We start from the raw sequence: 20,603 nt of genomic DNA on the forward strand, positions 1-20,603 counted from the left end.
TCTGTAAAATGATCCGTTACATAAAATATTGAAGTTTGTGGTTGTAAGTAGAAAAGTAGGAAAAGTTTAGTGATTTTTTCCAAGAAGTGTACTTGAGAAATGTGCTGTTTTTACATGCTACTGGCAGGATCAACTCTCAACGCAGCAGGAGGTGAATGTAGGATTCCTCTCATTGGTTAAAAGATGTCAAGGAATTTGCATTGACTTATTTTCTCTTCTTCATCTTCCTCTTACCACCACCAAGGCATTCATTCAGCAGCATACACGCCATCTGCTGCCAAAAACTTGGCAGCTATAATTTTTTGGTTCTCCGTTGCTTCTTGCCAGACGCACCGCGTGTGTCTTCTGGCTTTATCACCTCGCCAACTTATTTTTGGTTTACAAAAAAAAAAAAAAAAAAAAAGAGCGAGAGAGAGGAAAAAAAAAAACTCCATCTTCTCCAGTAAGGAGAGGATTTGGCTCGGATGAGAGCGTAATTTCCCGTCTCCACTCCGCTGCTGCCGCCGCTGCTGCGCGTCCCTTGTCGCCTGTACAGTTACAAGAGGGATGTAGAGACTAAACCCCGAACCCTGCAGCTGGGGTTCCCTGCACACCACCGAGGCGACAGTGCGCAGGAGAGAGATAGAGAGCGAGAGACGGAAGTATGGAAGGAGGGAGGGAGGGAAGAGGAGAAGGTGAGAAACAGAGACGGGGAAGAGTCAGAAGCGCCATCTCCCTGCTGTGGCTGAGCGTTTACGCGCGATCCGAGAGCAACATCTCCAGCCTCTCCGGGACTAATTCCTCCATGATAACTTCCAAACTCCCAATCCTCACAGAATCTGGCTTCCTTTACGGGCTGCAATGAGAGACGGAAGGTGGAACTTTTACCGGCGGAAATCATCCATGTGAAGTTCCTTTGGTAAGTAAATGTTCATATTTTAATTTTTTTTTAATTTTTATAATTTTTTTTATATAGAATGTGCATTTATTTTATTTTTATTTTTTTTGGGGGGGGGATCATTTCCACTCTGTTGCTCACTTAATTCATGCATTTGCTTGGATTATCTGTGTATATTTCATCCCATCGTTTATCCTGTCATTAGTATTCCACGGACACGGGTTTCCTGCGGCGGGCGCTCACGGGGATGTTTACTGTCGGCGCTTCCCCGCTGCCTGGCTCCCCATCATGCGCTTATTTACCACCTCCTGGTGTTCTTAATGTTCGCTGCTGGTCTGTCCGNCCCACCCTCCTCTCCCCCCATCAAACTTCTAATCGGTCTGCGGAAATGATTCGCGCGTGTCTTGGTTCTGGTTTCATTTCGTCGGGAAAACCGTGGCTGGCTGATCGGATCCAGACGCGCTGCGAACTTTTCCTGCACCGTGCAGCTGCGCTGACAGCTAATGCGCAGTGATTGATGTTTAACAGGAGGGTCAAAAGCGGCGAGGTCACAGAAAATTCATCTTTGAATAACTTCGGCTGCGTTGATGCAAATGCCACTCAGTGTGACCAAGTTGTGTGTTTTGGAGTGAAGTGGATTTTCCATGATTTTTACTCAAGTTCAGCTTTCTAAACAAAATAGAGTGTGTGGTATTTGCGTGGCAATGAGTGCATTCATTTATTGCTTGAGTGCACTAGCGCTGCAATTTTATTTCTATTTAATAATAGAGACTATTCAAAATGTCATGCTTTTTTTTTTTTTTTTTTTGTTTTGTTTTCCACTGCAGGTGAAGATGATTTTTCTTGTAAATCTGATTGTTTGCATGGTTGGAGGTGGAGGTGAGGGGTGGGATTGACTTTTTCCATGACTTTTTAAAGACTTTAATTAACACTGTTGCAAATTTGTGACATTCTCAGGCTCAGATAATAAATCCTTCTTCCAAACAAATTGTTTTTTTTTTCCTAAACTGGATTCATGAGGAGCAACGGTTTGTGTCGTAAAAGGTTTAGAAACTCAGAAAATGTGTAAATATTTATGCATGGTGAGGACTAAAGTTAAAAATGGAATTTCTCAAAGAAAAGAGGAAAAAATACAGTAATACATGACTATCTTAAAAAAACAAAACAAAACAACAAAAAGAAAAAACATATTTTGGTGTCCAAGGAATAGAAATTAGGAATAGAAATTTCTTAAAATATTGGAACATCTGGCTCCTCGCAGACATACTGTGCTTGTTCACACTGTTGTTTCTGATGTCAAATTACAGCTTGTGGATAATGCATTTAAATTTCAATTCATAATTGGTTTTGGTGGCAGAAGATTGGACACTGGAGCTGGCAGAGGGGGCGGTGGGGGCGTGTGGGGATGGCTGAACCAATAATACTGTTGACTCAGAAACTCTTAGTATACAATTCATTTCTATGAATGAAAAATCAAGCTTAATTGGAGTATCAATTTAATAAACGATCTGCTAAATTACATTATGAGACTACTTTTAGATTCATTTATACTTAAGTAATTTTGAGAATATTTCTAAACCATTATTCTCGGCCACAGCTCCTGATATATGAGAGCAGCACAATGGATTTAAGACTCTTTTGTAACCTTTTTGTTTCCATATCTCTAACAGAGTCAGTGCCCTGGCCCACACCATCCAGACCCCTTTGGAAACTTAATTGAAGAAATGTCTTTTTTTTAACTAACTTCCCTGCCTGTTTAATATCCAACTTTAAATATACAGTGTTTGTGCAGCAAATGCTTTATTTGCATGCTCCACATAACGTGACAGACCCCCAATGGCTGCATCAAATGTATCACCTCATTTGAATGCATGTGTGAGCCCACATTTGCTGGTTTGTCAGCGTATCAGAAACCATGATGCTGAGAGCTGAAATGCAACTCAAGCCATGGAAGTGACCCCATTTCCAAGTTTTATTTACGTCCAAATGTGGAAAAACGGCTCTTAAGCCCTTTATGGTTAGAAAGATAAATCTAGGAATAGAGATGTTTCTTCACACAAAACCACCGGGGGCAACTAGCATACTTTTCTCTATACTTTTTAATACTTTTTTTTTTTTCCCATAAGAGCAAGCTAACATTTACTTTTTCTACAACTTAACCTCCCAGCATCATAACTCTCTGTATGTAAACATATTTATATTCTGCTGTGAAGTTCAATCAGCTGCATATCTACTTGAGAAAGTTGTATTCAAGCAAATCAATGAAGGAATGGTAGGAATCAGCGAGAGGATCCTTTCAGCCAGAGGGCTCAGGTTCAAGCTTCTGGCTCAGCATGAGTCTGCGCTCTCTCTCTCTCTCTCTCTCTCTCTCTCTCTCTCTCTCTCTCTCTCTCTCTCTCTCTCTCGGTGTGTGTGCGTTGTAAATAACCTGAAGGATAACACGGAAACTCCTGCAGACAGTAAAAATCAATGAATCTTCTTATTACGGTTATTACAGTTATGCGGCGACTACTTGTTTTATTTCAGGAACGAAGAGAAAAGCATCGCTGGTGTGTTGCGCTCGTTAACCTGAATAAAAACAAAAAACAAAAGAAAACAAGCAAGAGAGAAGAATCTTGATTTAGAAGCTGTCCTAAAACACATTTAGCTTAAACTTTGCACAACTTCTTATGGCATTTCCCGCTTCACCTTCCGAGTGATGGATGAGCGGACGGATCGGAGAGGGCGTGCGATTGCTAAAGTGAGAGCTGCGGTGCTGGTAATCCTGTTGTGAGGCTGGAAAATGGGATTAGAGCAAGAGAAACAGAGCCAAAGGAAGACTGGAAGACGCTTTACATTTACAGCTCTGGCTCACATTTTCGCTTAATTTAATGACATCACTTTGACACCGGTCAGCGATGAGTCTCTGGAGGCGGCCCAATGCTGATCCAGACTCACCCAGTGTCAGATTGTTGGTACTCTCTGGTGATGTCTGAAAGGATGGAAATTCAGCATCTTCCTCAGATTAATGTGTTGCACTTGTGCCACAGTCCCCCAGGTGTTGGCAGCATTATGCTCTGGAGTTGTTTAGAAAGTGACGAGGCTGGTAGCCAGAGTTAGTGAGACATTGTGCTCTTGTCTGAATAATGAATAACATTTTTTCTTTGCAACCTTGAGAGTTTGGAAGCAGAACATTGCAAGATGTTTACATGACTTTCATATTTAAAAAAAAGAGAACAAATTCTCTCTTTAAAAGAAAGACTGAAAATGCTGTCCCTTCGTAAAAGTTGAATAAATCAGTTGCATATAAATGTTCAAGACGTTTTGCTCAACCAGCGGATGCACTGTAGTAGGAAAACTGGATATGACACTTGAAAACCAGGAAGCTCCCTTTGTACAATATGATAATACCTTGAGATATTTTCACTGCTTGTGCTGCCAACTCCACTGTGAAACTTGGAAGTGATGGCACCACGCTGTGTGACTGTCGTTTTTTCCAGTAAGGTAAAGGAAGTTAGCCAGAGTTGATGATACGTCGTGAAAATGTCTGATTTTTCACCCTCCCGGCAAACTTGTCATGTAGGAACATTTAGATGGTTTGAAAGCATAATACTGGGAAGAACTCCTCAGAGAGATTGTCCTTATTCAACAGAAAACAAAATGTCTCTCTAAAAGTAGATTTATAAGGTGTTCTTTCTTTGAAAAGTGAAACAAAACTCTTGAATGTTCCTTCCTGAATTAGCCTCCATCTGTCAACACACTTATTTATTCACAAGGCAAGATAAAAGAAAAATCTATTGTGGCGATAAAATAAAAAATAATAGTTCAATGTGACTGAGATGGATCTGCAGTACTTTTGTCATGAAACATAGAGGTGGCAACATGATGCTGTGGTATTCAGAAAAAATAGCCACAGTTGGTTATATTTTGTCTTGATAGTTTATTTCAATTAAATGTTAGAGGCTCGTTTATTGCAGTCTTTAAATTTGGACTTGTTGGCACTAAAACATTGCATGCAGGGTAAAACAACCTCATAAAAGAGGAAGCATTATGTCTCTTTAAAAGCATATTTAAGTTATTTTCTCTTTAAAAAGTGACATAAGACACTGCAGTTTGCCAGCAGCAAAGATTTTTTGCTCCACAGTCACTTTTTTAAAAAGTTTTTTTCTGAAGAAATTGAGCCTTTTCCTATCAACCCCCATCATTCTTGCACAAAACAAGATAGAAACTCATCTACTGTGATAACACAATTAGATATGAGTCTTATACTTTACTTTTTTAATCAAGATTGTATCTTTTTATACTAATGCTGAGAAGTTTTTAAGCCTACATGAAGATCTTGTCGGTCATGTTTTTTGTTTTTTTTGCCAGTCGAATATTTCATCTAGATTTCATGCTTTGTTTCTCCAAAACGATAAACCGCATCAAGAAGAAAAATAAAACATTGATTTCCTCGGTGCGTGACACGCCTAATAAATTAAAATCAACTCGATGGTAAATCAGAAGAAACTCATTAGACAAAAAGCCAATATCTGCTTTAGTGAGCCCACTTCTTGTGCACCGCGGCTGCATTATCTCCCATCTGTATGAGGCTCCCATCTCCTCTCTCTCACGTTGGTGCTTTAGCAAAATGACATGCATTAAGTTGGCTCGATTCGACCCCGTCCAACAGCACCAGCGCTGCGGCCGGCCTTCGCGAGTCGTGTTGCCCTGCAGCCACATCTGCTCCACTTTTCACCTCTGCCACTAACTCGCAATAAAGAGTGTGTTAATGTGTCCATATTTTTCGACTTTTTCAGTCGATTGGGATGAGTTCATGTATTTCATTTTTTTTCCCCTCCATAGCATGTGGGCTGAAAAGATACACACAAATATCAAGTAAATCTGCCACCGGTGAGGATTTCTCTAGCAAACATTCAGCTGTCTCTGCGCAGAGGTGTTTTTGCAGCTGTGATTTATTTCTGTATTAATTATTAGCGTTGCCTAATGACTTTCCTGTGGTGAAGTACAACAAATCACTTCCACAGGATGTGTGTGGTGTGCGCTTTTTTTTTTTTTTTTTTTCTCTTGCTTTCGTTCTTGCTTGAGGGGAACGGTGAGGAAGTAAAATGAGAAGTGGAAGGGATCTGTGTGGGAAGAAAGAGGTCACTGTATGCCAAAGCAATTACCTTTCTCACCCAGGGCTGTGCCAATACTCTACATAGAGGAGAGACAAAGAGAGGTCAGAGAGGAAACAAACATACGCACGCGTGGTCAAAAACACCTTCCTGAAGTTCACGTTCGCACATAGGCCTTCGGAGCACGGCTCCATGCAGAGATATTCACACCCATTGACCTTTTGCACATTTTATCAGCTAGGAGCTTCAACTATGTTGTTTAACATGAGACAAGTGCATATTTGTGAAGTGGATGGAAAACAGATGCATGTTTTAGTTATGAAAGTCTGAAAAGGTTGTTGTGTTCAGCTTTGCTTAGTGTAACACCCATAAAAGGAGAGCGTCAAGCAGAGAGGCAGACAAGGTCCTTCAGCCTTTTAACAAATGTATTTATAAATTTAATGAATTTTTAAAAATTCGTTGACAATCATGCAGTTTCATTTTAAAAAATGTATTCTGTTAATAACATCAGCTTTTACGGTCTTTAATTGTACATATAAGAAGTTTATGTTGATGAGCAATAGCACTGCCCATTAGATTCACCTGTTGCACGCTTACCTTGCTGCTATGCTAGGTGTCGCTGCAGCTAGACCTCAAAAAATATGCAAAAAAACCCCCAACCAAAGCATTGAACGTTGTGATTGCCGGGACAGATGGCTGTTAGCAGGTCTCCATTTTGAATGTTTCCCTAACATTGTGCTCATTACTCATTGATCTGTGAAATGATGCCCTCCACAAAGATGTTCTGAGAAGGGTCTGGGCCTGCTGATGTCTGGAACACATCAAACATGTGAACCACCAGAGACGACAAACCTAAACCTACAGCCGGAGCTAAAACGAGACGGTTCAGGCCACAACATGCATCTACGTATTAAAATTGATGTTCCTAGATGCCCTCCATTTAATTTGATTCTCCGGCTGTGAAAAACCTTTTCCATCTATTCCAAAATGATGCACTACTTTGTGTTGGTTTATCACTCAATATCCCATTAAAATACACAGCAGTTTGTGGCTAAAGGACGTAAAATGTGACAAGATGAATATGTTTCGCGAGGCTCTGGATGTACTGCTGAAGATACCGTTGCACCTCAAACGGACTGATAAGAGCAGCCGTCACATGAAGTTCCCAGGATGCTTTGTGACATGAAGAACATTATCTGTCAAAGCCCGCCGCTGTCCCCGGCTCTGACAGGCCGTCATGTTCCGGCGTCATCAGGGGTTTGGGAGTCTGTCGTAGCACGTCGATGGCAGCGAGACAGACCCGTAACCCCACCCCCACGCCTGCCGAGCCCCGTCTTGCCCCTCCACACCCTCTCTTGCTCTCCAGCCGGAGCAACGTGGGTTTTTTCTTTCTCCACTCGGAGTGGAGGTCAGGATCGCCGGGCCTCCATGCATGCCGCTGACAGCTCAGATTTATTTTTAATCACGGTGATGAGAGCGCGCGCCGCTCAGATCGTGTGGCTTGTTAGAGTCGAGTGGCGAGTCCCATTCACCGTCGCCATCATCTTATAGAAAGAGAAAATATGACAAAATAATGACCTTGGTGAGAGGAGGCCTGGATAATTGTTAGGCTGCTGAATGGCGTTTGATTGTTATGCTGTCGTTGTCTCGCTCGGTGTGAAATCTCTTTGCTTGAATCCATTGAAAAGCCCTGTCATTTCTCCCTCCATCTTACCCCTATTAACACTTTGACCTCACCTGATTCTCTTTGCAGCATCTGTAGGTGAGTGTGTGTGCATTGCATTTACTGCCTGTCCGCTCTATTCATTCTTTCACCTATTTCCTTAGGATTGCTGGAAAAATGCCATTATCATTGCATCGGCAGGCCCATTACGCGCTATCAGAAGTGACTGCGGTCATGGAGGCAATTCTGCTGACACTCCTCTCTCTTCTCTCCTCTGTCTTTGTCTTTCCCTTCTTTTCTGTTCTGATAGGTGCCAATTACAAAGAGTCACTGTCCAAGCCCCCCAGTCAAGTCCCCGGCGAACCCCTCGTCCAGCTCTCTGGGTCCAAAGCGACAGTGATAATCCCACTTCCCCTCTCCGATAAAGGAGAAACAGGAAGTTGTGCAGCAAAAAAATGCAGAATTTGAGTCATTTTCAACCCGTGTGCTCTTTTCATGGTCCAATTGCTGCTGCTTTCTTGTGAAACGCAGAGTCCGGACTGTTCGGATAAAAGCCCAAGGGTTTTGACATTTCAGTTCTTTTTAATTTTTGCTCCTGTTCTTGCTTCAGTGCATTTTGGAGGGGAGCCCAGACGATGGGTTGGTGTTGCTCAGGCATAAGCAGAGCCCTGGCTCTCCTGGTGCTCCTGTTTGTCTTGCGGGGGAGAAGCTGCTGCTGTTGGGGGCTGAGTCCCAGCTCTGGGGACGGGGAGAAGTCCCTGCGCTCTGATCCGGACTCCTGGGAGGCCCTGCACAGGAACAAACGCAGCTGGGTATGGAACCAGTTCTTCGTTTTGGAGGAGTACACAGGAAACGAGCCTCTTTACGTCGGCAAGGTGAGTGATCCGTAACACGGGTTATCGACGCTCAACAGTCGAGAGCTGCGAGGGAAAGACATGAGCACAGTGATGCCAAAATGCATTCAGTTTTACTGCATGTTGTAAATAGATCCAGTTTTCTAAAAAAAAGACCTTCTCAAAAAACTTGTTTTCAGAGATTTAGGTAAGTTTCTAAAAAAAAAACTGTAACATATAAACATAACAGGCATCAAAATGTTCATCACGCCCTTTGCAATGACACTGAAAACCATTGCATTCAAGTTATACTCATCATCCTTCTGTCGCTGCTTGCAGAGAACACGGAGTAAATTCAGTTGCTTCTGCTCACATCCGGAACTCAACAGTTTGGTTTATTGATCAACTTGATTCATTCACACGCAAGCAGAGAAAAACCAGGATTCAAACATGAGCAGGGGATATCTGGGCAAAAAGGCAAATAATTCTGATTGCAGGAAGACATTGCTGGGAGGAGAGAGACACGTATGGAAACAAATAAGGGTTTTAGCATCAGAGCTGAAATGGAAGGAGTTTGAAACCATCAGGATCCTCATCAGAACTGGGGAAACAGACCAAAAAAGTCAGCAAGAATGCATCGGTCACATTAGTGAAGTTTTGTTCAATTGCGGAGCTAGAAGTGCCGTCCAGAAGGTCAACCAGTTCTGACACACTCCACCTACAAGACCTTTATGATGGATTAGCCACTCCTTAATAAGAAGAGGTACATAGGAACCTGCTTAAATTTGTCCAAAATAGAACTTGGCAAATTTTAGACTAAGAGAAATTAAAAATAACTTTAGTTTAGAACCTTTTTGACTGGACTTTCATTGCTGGGTATGGAGAAAAACACCGTCGTTATGCTGACAGGAATGAGAAATAAGTTTCTAGTCCCTATGGCAGGTTTAAAATGGCTGCAGCCAAATGGTGAAATTCTTCAAGAATACCTGCTGCAAAAAGACTTGATGATTCATCTTCCAATCTGCTTGACACAGCCAAGACAACAGAGGACTAGGAGTGCTCTTCAGGAGCAGGCTGTGGCTGTCCTTGCATAGCTAAACCCGAGCCCAGACCTGAATCCAAATGAACATCTCTGGAAATACTAAAAACTGGCATCTAATGACGGTGCCCATTCAACCTTGACGAGACGATCTGCAGGGAGAAAATACCCCAAAACAGATGAGCCGAGCTTGTAGATACACACCCAAGAAGCCTCGACGCCGAGGTGGTTGCCAACGGTTATTAAACTGTTAAGCCACGGTTGTGAACACCTTTGAAAGGTAATAAGATTTTTTTTTTTTGGGGGGGGGAGGATAGACGCTTCTGTAGGAGATCAATCATTGTGAAGAAAATACAATGAAGAGGTCTGAATACTTTCTAGTGGGAAATGCATATCAGCGGTGTCTGAATCCTTCTCTGCTTAAAAAATATTTCCTTACGTCTGCAGGTTTGGTGCACCTGTATGGTAATGTGTATATCAATAACCTGTTAACACACAGACCTGCAGAAACTGGGACGCAGCAGAGTTTTTACAGAGTTGTGCATATTCCCACTGTCCTATATAAAATGCAAAACAAATGAAAAGACTCCTCACAGACTGCGTGGGAAGGAAGGAACTCTGCATTTTATTTCAGAAAGCCTGGTTTAAAAACCTATGCTTTTAGTTTTGAGATCAGCATCAATGTGACAAGGTAATTTGCATTGTAATAAGTCCCCAGGAAAAGTATACATTACACAAATATGCCTTTTCGCTGCTCTGCCAAGGCCCAAGCTGATAGATCAAAGATATGCCAGTTTTGGCAGGCAAATAAGTACAAAACCCTCATAAAAACATTTAAGACAAGGCAAAAATATGGGGACTAATCCTTCTTTTATAAGAGTTGGCAGTGCAATCACGACTCTCACTTTTTTTGTTCAAAGACCAACAGTGAAAGTAGCCTACAGGTATTTCTTTTTAGAAAATGAAATACATGTTTGGAGCATCATACATATTTATATGTAAATATATATTAAGGAAACTGAGTGAAATCAAAGATTCAGCTTTAACATCTAACTGGAGAAAAAAGCTCATAAATGTTACTGCGTAGAAGTGCAAACGAGTCTAATCGTTTAGTTTTTCTTGTAGTTTTCTGTCCGTATGCTCGGTATTTTCTTCAGGTTTAGTAACAACGTAGCTGCAAGGTCAGTGCTACTTTACTGAAGAAGGTATGGCGTGAAGCTGGAGTTTATTACCTTTCATCAACAGCTGGTTTAAAACACAGGAGTTATTTGTAGCATTAATATCACGAGAAAAAAGTTGGAAATATTTAAGGTTGCAAAATGATTTATTAAGCATAATTATTAGCATATGGGCTGGAAAGTATCTACACTCTTCAGGAAAGACATTTTTGTCAGCCACAGTGCCAATAGTAATAATAAGTTGAACTTAAATTAAACTTCCGGTTATTTTTGTTGACATATGGCCTAATAGAAATTAATAAAATAAAAATAAAGATCAGAGCACAGCTGAAACCAAATCCTGTACCTGTTTATTATCACACAAGCAAAAGTCGTGATGCTAGCTACGTCAGAATTGTTTACAACAACTTGGAAAACTATCAGCTGAAATCTCAAGAAGTTGTTTATTATATCAGGATTGCACCACCTGTTTCTTTCTGAGCATGACTTAAAAACACATCATTCTTTTAAAGTTTTAGGGATTTTTAAAAATATGTTTAGCGGAGATATAGCAAAAATGTAACTCGGCAGAAGCCATATCTCTTCACTTGTTCCTTTCACATACAAATTAGCCAAAGTAGTACAGTTGTCTGCAACACAAAGTTAGAAAAGGAAATCTTATAACTCCCATGAGCTACAGCTTCCAAAGTTTTGGGATTGTTTATTATTTCTTTAGACACAAAATTAAAAAGTAACTGCTAACACCAAATCTGGCATTGTTCTTAAGAACGAGGTAGCATGTAGCATGTAGCATAGCCAGTTCTTACTGGCTAGAAAAATAGCATCAAAACTCACACGAGCTATTGCTTTAAAGCTTAAGACATTATTTTGTGCTTAATGCGGAGGACAAAAATGTAAATAATGTAAATATCACAGAAATGCAACATTATTACATCATTCTTACAGTCACTGATTAGTGTTTAAGGTTTGATGCTGGTTTTCCACATTCTGTTACTTGAACATAGGCGATTAATAACGCCGATAAAATGCTGCAGTCTTATGCTGCATGTGGTCACAGGGTGTACAGCTTAGTGTAAAAGTATTTCAATACCTTTCTAATTCTGTTCTATCTGAAAATCCTGCGGCAAATATATTGTATCTTGCAAAATGCTTTTGCAAAAAGAACTTGAACTTCTTGGGGATTTAAGCCTCCTGTCTCCACCCAGGTGTGCGCCGTACTGACAAAACACTAATACCACTGCAGGTGAAGTGATAAACATGGATTTGCTTCCAAACTCTGCAACGTTCCGCAGGAAAGTGTTAGTTTTTGACGCTCGTGAGAATGTTGCTCTGTCTTGCACCGCCTACCTTCACAGAACAAATAGGTCTACTGGGAAAATTTGTAGAAATCAGATCAAAGAGCCTCTCTAACCTCTGTTACCAGCTTCTGCATTTCCAATACCCTGACGTAGAGTAAATGCAGTCTGCAAATTAAAATCAAACATTATTCTGCTGAATAGCAGTAGAGACCAGAAACTAACTGGAGTGACTGTGTATGCTTTCATCTTGGGAAAGGTTTGATAACTCTCTGAATGAGGTGGAAAGGGATATTTGGGATTTTTTCCCTTACTTGTTACGACCCAATCTCAGATATTCCAACGACAATGAATGGATGGGTGGAAATAAAAATAAGGCTTTTTTATGCCTTTATAAAAGCACAAGATGGTTGATTTGCTTGTACGCTAGAGATGCACCAAGCAACTTACCAAAGATTATACTCAACCAATTTTCTCTGATTCGCAACATGCAGGTCAAACCCTACAAATATTTTCTGTTGCTGAATGCATCAATATTATAAACTCCCTCCATTTTTCAAAGCAACTATCAGCATTCACTATGATTCACCTTTATATAGGTAAGAGTATTAAAGATATGCTTTGATCCATAAATTCCGAAGATTTTGCAAAGGATTGATTTTTGGTTGAATTCCAAACTACCTGTAGGACAGAAACTGAAGCACATTTTTTAATCTCTTTTTTTTTTGTGCCGAGAATAACAAATTATAAGCGGTGAGGATCACCATCAGTGTTGGCCACAACAGAGTTTCTATTTGTAACTGTTGGTGTTGAGCTCATAACCCAAATATAAAACGGCTAAAAGCATCTTAAAACTGTTGGATGAAGAGTGTTAAGAGAAAGAACTCGTCACTTTGAAATAGAATATTAATGTGCAAGTTCTCTCGTCGTGCAACTGTGCAGACTGTTTCTCCTGAGCTTTTAGCACCACCAGTATAAATGGGGGCCCTCCTGCTGCAGAAAGTGGCACATGCATGTGCAGTACAAGCCAGATGGTCCTCGGATTGGTCTCTAGATCCCCGTTATCTTGCAGAATTTTCTGGTCTTATTATTAAATTAGTTTTCATCTTTCCGCTCATCTGCGGGATAATCATTCTTATCCGCCGCGTATTTGCCGGGTCTGCTCTCGCAAGCCCATTTCCTCACCGTCTCTGAACTGAATTAGGATCTCCAGCTGGAATTAGGATACATTTTACTGTCCTATTGTTCTTCTTCTCTGCTTTTCTGCCAGGAGGATGCTGCGAGGGGAAAGCATCTAAATCAGACCGAGCATATTTGCGGCTCGGCTGGAGTTCAGCTAAGGGTCATTTTTATGTCCAAGTGTCCGTCGTGAAATATTGTCATCTGTGATCTGTGTGTCTCCAGATACCTGTTAAGTCTGACTGTAGGGAGGGGCAGCGTGGACCTTTATCATCTTCGGATGCTTTGTCTTTGCCTAGAGTAGAACCAGTTTCAAAATAAAACAGAGGTTTCGCTGAAGAAGCTGAAGTGCCTTTTTTTTTTCTTTTGCACTGTCTTGGGTCTGATTGCTTTTCTTGTTAGTAAATCCTGAAGCATGCAAACAGACTGATTACTTATTCATAGACATGTAGTTGAGAGCTTCTTATCCGCATGGAAAACACACACATTTATTTTCAAGCTTTGTTCTGAGAGATTCTCCTTGTTTTTGTTTTTCTTTTACATGTGCGGAATGATTTTTCAGTTAGTTTGCTTTTTTAGGGTTTGCCAAACAAGTGGCACAGTCCTTCAAATAAATAATTCATCAGATAAATATCGATGATAAAAAACCTTAACTATGTATCGTGTTATAAGTTAAATTAAAAGTCAATTGTAAGTATTTTTAGGTTAACTTACTGAGGTTAATTTAACCCAAACAATTCTTGGACAATGTTTCGTGATAGTCGTTGCTATAAAGGGTGTCACCAAAAACCGTAAGGTTGTTAAAGCAACCCTTTAAAACACCAAGACATTTTAAAACAGACTTGTGTTTGTTATTAATTACACAAACATTAAAATGATTATGTATGTTTTGTTTGAATTATTGTATTTGAAGTATACGTGCAAAAAAAAAAAAGAAACCCAATCCATTTTCAGCACCTTTTCATTAATTGAATTTTGATCCTGGATGCAAGTAGTGTGACGAAACACAACACTGAACGTGTGAAAAGTTACACGGATCTACATCGTCACATCTAATCCCCAACCCAGACTCGGTCTCACCCTTTCGAAAAATACTGAAAATCTGATTCCTTTTCTCCCGATGGGAGGCCCAGGCTGCCCAAGAACTTGAGAGGCTGTCACATTATTAGTTCCCTCAGATCATAGTTGTCACACAGTGTGGGTTTGTTTGGTATTGCAAGGTCACAGTGCTGCTGTAAAATATCTGGGCGGGACACCCTGACCTCGAGCGACAAGGGAGGTCCTGCCATGTCAGGAAAATGACCTTAATAGAAATGAATTCTTCATGCAGCCTCTGCAATAAAAGACGTGGGGAGACAATGAAATGGATGCAGCTGCGGCTCTGAATTTCCAGCACTCTTACTGGCAAAACCAGACCACCAGAGTGGTATGAGCAGTAATTTCTTTCATCACTTGTTTCCTCACATCTAACATGGCAAACAATGGAAATCCGTGTCCAAACAAAGGCACAGTCTGCTGCACGACTTGTGTGGCTGGAAGCAAAGGGAAAATGGGATACAGTTGGTTGGAAAATGGGAAGTCATCGCTTTTGGCCCCGGCCTCTCTCTTTGCATCTGCAGTCTGCTTGGCTTTAATGCATTCTGTCAGATTCTGAATTCCACAACCAAATCTCTCATTACGCCTTGGCACTCGGCCTCGGGTAAGCGTGCTGGCCTGGAATCAGCTGCAGTCACATCAAGCCGGCGGAAACATACATTAAAGAGCCTCCGAAAAGCTAAACGGAGATTGGTGATGCTTGTATTTAAACAAGCGACAACGCCGCAGCGAGTCAGCCACTTAACAAACACTTGCACTTTTGGTAAACATGATGCTATTAACAGATTCTGCAGGGTGTTCACGCTGCTAAATATTTGTAAAGCATCTGCTGAGTAAGGTTCAGAGGCAGTGTTTATGCAACGCAGCAAAAAAACTAAATAAATTGTTATATGTATTTTGGAGGGTATGTCTCTATGTTGCATTAAGTCATGTTTTCATGTTTGCAAGCATTCTACCAATTTTTGAGTAACTTCATATGCACATGTAATGAATTAACTGTTTTTGTGAATGAGACCATTCGTTAAGGATGTGACTTTTTACTATAACTGTCATAAAAGGTATTTTTCATTATAATAAAAATGCACTCTACATGACAACTATTCCATGACTTTGAAAGTCAGATAGGAAATAAATTCACCTTGATGGTGAATCAAGAAAGCAGCACAATCCATATTACATGTTATAGAGCTCAGTAGCTCCCAAAAGGCATCTCATCATATCCATGCTGAGGGGAGGAGCCTGGCAGTAGCCAAGGTATCTATGATGTGTGGTCTGCACACAACTTTCTGAACGCCAAACACAACTTCATCACACGCATTAAGCTGGCAGTGCTCCAAGTCATGTATTCTTATCCTTTTGGTCAAATACTACTCTGTGCGGCATCTTGCTGTTGCTATGGCTGTAATTAAAATGATCTCATCTCACAGCCTGACAAACGTACGTACATATATAGATCATGGTGCACTATGCTACCTACAGAATGTAGCTCCAAGCTTGTGAGAAGTACACACACCTCCAAATTGCGCCATATAGGCAGGTAGCTGGAAGATCAATGGAAATGTTGAGTTCTTCAGCTATTTTGTAATTATGTAAACTATTAAAGAGAAGCCCTGGGATCGTGTTTACCAATGAAGATGGATGAGCTGGAAAAAAAAGCCCCCTGGTGGTTATTTACATTCATATTTGATAATTTAGAATATCATTAAAGTTATTTATTTCACTGACTGAATCATAAATATAACAATTTATATAGATTAATTACACAAGTTGATGATTTTTCACTTACAGCTCATGAAAACACATAATTTAAGGTCAGAATATTACATCAAACTAATAAAAAAAAAACCTGTTTTAATACCGAAAAGCTGACAAACGAGCCTCGTCGTGATACATTTTAATGAAAAAGACTATAAATATTTTCAGCACACAAAAATAAATTTGCTCAGAAGATTGCTCAAGGTTGAAATTATTGCATTATAAATGGCAGCACACACTACATGTTGCTAAAAGCGGATGAAAATGGGATGTTCTCTCTTAAGCGATCAGGCTTAGCTGAAGGTTGAGGTCCAGATATTCCTCATAATTTTTGGAAATTTCATAGACGGAAAGAAAACCTTTCAGAAAGGATGACCAAAGAAAGCAAAATGGAACATTTTGTCACAAAGCGATAGAGCCTTATTTGACTTCACCTCTAAAATCAAGCTTTCTTTATGCGTCTCTGTCCAGTGACGTTAGGACAGTCTTGGAGATCTCGGTGACTGTGGGGCAGTTTTATTCCAGTGAGAAGGGCACATAAAGATTAGCCATAATTTGCACTAAAATCTCTGGATGGGTCTTTTATCATGCTTCCTTTTATTGCGCAGCATTAGCACATTAGCTACAACGATTGTTCACGATGAGCCTTTTTTGACCGCATGGGGAGAATTTAGGGGACTGAAAGATAGCAGTTTATTCAATATTCAGGGGGGGACAGGGTAATCCCACAGATAATTACATTGAACTGAGCACAATATGATGCAGGCTGCTTCATTAGCATTCTACTTGGCGTTTACTGTCAAATGGGTTAGACTCATAGAGCACAGGGTGCTGCTGCAAAGGTCAGGCTCAATGGCATCTCCTCACACTCGCCGGTGCTGCAAACACACCAGAGCAGCAGCTGGGGAGTGAGAGCAGCTTTGTGAGCCAGAGAGGAAAGAGGCTAATTCAAACTGACAGAGGGAGGGGGGGACATCATACACCGTCACCCAGGGACAGGAGCTCACATTGCGGGGAGCTTGTAAGGCATCCTCGAGGCCGGTGGGGATGGTGGGAGAAGCCTTTATCTGAGCCTGGGATTCAAAGAGGATAAAAAACAGCAGCAAAAAAGCCGACAAGAGGGTGGTTATCAGCAGGGCAAGGGAGAGGAACATTGTTTACACTCAGTCTCTCTCATATGTGCTATGGGGGGGGGGGGCTGGAGTCAACACTGCACTGGTGACTTTTAGATGTGAAATTTGAAGTCTACAGGGCGATCAAGGCACAATCAAGACACTGCACTTCAGACGGAGGTCTAGTTAAAACCAAAACAGGCTGCAGACTCGACTCAACAATGACTCCTAATTCTGGCTCCTTAAAACCGGCATTCAAATTCGGTGCATAGATTGGACTGGCAGGGAAAATGAAGCTGCTCTTCTTCAAATCCGCCAGTCAATATCAAGATGGCAAAATCTGGACAATAACCGAAACCAAGCTAGCCCTTTCTGATTGCAAAGAAGATTAAATATTGTTCTGTCTTCTTTGAGACGGTAGGATCGATCAATTCTGATATCCATCAGTTGATTGGAAAACTAAATCCAGGATAGAGAGTGGAAACAATAGGACACAGCTCTCGAGTAACAGAATCCTCCAACCAGCACCTTTAAGTCTCTCTAATGAACTATTTTAGTTGGTTGCGTTCAGGCCTGTTTCTGGGCAACCGGAGGATTCTCCTGGACGTCACTGCCTTCCTTTGACAAATCAAAGAGGATTAACCACAATGAAAATATACAAGAAGAATCACATAAAATTTGTTGTGGAGAAATTCTTCCATGGTTTTCTTAGTCGTTGAAATATGGTAATTCTCAAACTGGCAAAAATTGTCATTTTGTTTTTCTTTCTTCCAAACTGATGTTATCTCGTATGCAGAGCTAGTCATGTTGGCTATGGATGTTTGCGCTTTTTCTATATAAAAACACATTAATCAAGCTTCCTGTTTGGTCTTTTATTAATTAAGACGCATAAGTAACGATGAATAAGAGCAAAATAACACACATTCATTTGATAATTCCACTGGTGCCGCCACCTTTCACTAATAAGTGTTCATGATAACAAGAGACTCAAGGTTATTATTGTGTTATTCCAATGCTATTGAAATGCTAATGCTAAAACTTGTTCGCTTCTTTTGCCTTAAAGGGACTAAAACTAAGTTTGCTTTCGCGCTTGAACCAGTTTGCTGTAAATCCCATCTTTGGGAAACATTTTGCAAATTAATGCTGATCACTTACATTATTTTAGTCGGATAAAACATGCTGTACACTTGTAATTGTTATTTCTGCAGCAGTCTCATCTGCTAGCAACAAATTTGAAGTAGAAATGCATCATCGATCGTCTTTGTGTGGCGTATACAATAAATACTCTTATGGTTTTACCTGCATAGGATTAAGTGATATTGTGGGCAGTAGAAATAGTTTTGCGTAGAAGCTGCTGTATTTGATCTTTTATGGAGTGTGTAGATGTTCTTTTAAGAGCATACTTTTATCTGAATATGCCTTTACTGAAGTTTCCTGAAGTGCTGATATATCGACTTCTCAGCATCCCCAACAGGTCAGATCTTGAATAATTCAGGAGAGGTCCTCCGCCTGTGCAGAGAGTATAGATGTATTATGAATACACACAAAAGTTAAGTTTTCAAATCTCCGTATTCTTCCTCAACAAAGTGGATAACAAGTGGCCTGGAGACTATTGCATTTGGTCTGATGGAATTATCAAGCATTTCTCCCTGCTTTGAATAAAGTTAGCACGTTTCAATAGGCAGTTCATGCAAGTTTGATAAACTTTTGCCTTTCCCGATCCCCATAGATGGGTATGATAAGTTTAAAAAGAGATGGTTTGGGAGTCTGTTTACTGTTTTTGTGAAATGCTTGGATATATTTGTGCAGATGGAAGACCCTAAATGGACATGATATAATCTGAGAGGGAGAGAAATAATCTTTAGATGGGCACTGAAGCTACTTCTGCTCAAGATGCAATGAGATTTTAAGATGCACATTTTTCACGGCTAGACATTTTACAATAATATCAGTTCTAACTGATGTCATTTCCATCTCGGTAAATTTGTAGATTGTCAATGTGCCTGATACGGCAGTGAACTGGAAACAAAGGCAGTCACATATTACTCCTTGAATATAAAAGCTAAGATATTGAATTTCCCATCTTTATGATGCCCGTGTCATTCCAGCTTCCCTTAGGTAGATGCTCATTATGCCAAGTATGGTTTGAAATTGATTTGTTTTGTATAACCTGCTGTTGCTGGTGGGACCCTGGGTTTAAAGTCTATCAAAACTCCCAGAGATTTGATTTTGACCAAGACTTCCAGGCTGCCTCCTAATTTGATTGCCTTCCACTTCAAGATGTATTTTAATTTCAGGAACGTATGACTGGCAAAGTAAGTTTCCTCTTTTCAGGTTAAGAGAGGAAGAAATTAGGGGTTAAACAAATGTATTAGTTTTCCTTCTTCAGTGCACTATTATTTCTTGAATCAATGACAGATGCTCCATTAGAGAACCAACCAGGAATACGTGTATCCCAGGTGGTGACATGGAAAGCAATGTTTGTGATTACAATTTTATAAAAGAAATTGCTCAAATTAATAGCTGCCATATTGTTGAACAAGCATTGTTGTTTGCTGGGATTGAGGTTAGCATGATTGCATGCAAACATTGAATGAAAATGACAACAATGTTCCAAGTTTTCAGTTCAATGTTAAAAACTGAAGTTTCAATGTGTTAATTAGCTGTTTTCTCTAAAACGTTAACAACTAACAGGTTGAATTTAAGCTGAAACCTGTTGTGACTTCACAGTATATTTCCGAAATTCTCTGACTAACCTTAGCATGCTAATATATTATCTCATAATACGTTTTATGTTGGTGAGGTTAAAATGTTAAAAATAAAATCATGTCGTCCGCAAAAAGCGAAATGTTGTGTACCAATCTCAAAACCACTAGTATTAGAATGTATTCTAATGGCCTCAGCCAGGGGTTTGATGGCGAGCACAAAGAGGGCAGGACTAACTGGATCTCCCCGTCTGTTGCCTCTATACAGCCAGAATGAATCAGAGGTGATCCCATTGGTGACAACTCTAGCTAGAGGAGATCTATAAAGAGATTGTATCAAATTGACAAAGACAACACCAAGCCCAMATTTCCWTWAGAAATTGGGGCCTTAAGAAATGTTGCCTAACAACCATATCAAAAGCCTTTTCGGCATCAAATGATGCAGCTATACTTGGTATCTTTGTTTGTCAGCAATATGTATCATGTTAAACAATCGTCTCAAATTATTAGAGGAAAATGTATTTAGAATAAACCCAGTTTGATCGGGGTTGATCAGTAAGGGTAGATACCTTTCCAATTCTTTTGCTATCATTTTTGTAACTAATTTATAATCGGTATTGAGGAGTGAGATTGGTCTATAAGAAGAACATTTTAGAGGATCGTTCCCCTTGTTATAGATGACTGTTATAGCAGCTTGAGCAAAGGAGTCTGGAAAACCCCCTTCTCTTCTACCTTGCTCGAGAACATCCATCAAAAGTGGTGCTAGAAGGTCTAGG

At 40.4% G+C, this 20,603-nt stretch overlaps 1 protein-coding gene across 1 annotated transcript in view; it reads left to right on the plus strand.

The window, feature by feature from the left end:
• Positions 1-232: 232 nt before the first annotated feature.
• LOC103456805 (cadherin-7) overlaps positions 233-20,603 on the plus strand; it is a 155,262-nt gene continuing 134,891 nt past the window's right edge. The window contains exons 1-2 of the mRNA XM_008396562.2: positions 233-898; positions 7,947-8,511. Of these exons, the coding sequence (XP_008394784.1) occupies positions 8,272-8,511 (240 nt within the window). The 5' untranslated portion in view covers positions 233-898; positions 7,947-8,271. The remainder of the gene's footprint in view (positions 899-7,946; positions 8,512-20,603) is intronic.

Source organism: Poecilia reticulata, linkage group LG20 (assembly GCF_000633615.1).
Source record: "Poecilia reticulata strain Guanapo linkage group LG20, Guppy_female_1.0+MT, whole genome shotgun sequence".
NCBI classification, from domain to species: domain Eukaryota; kingdom Metazoa; phylum Chordata; class Actinopteri; order Cyprinodontiformes; family Poeciliidae; genus Poecilia; species Poecilia reticulata.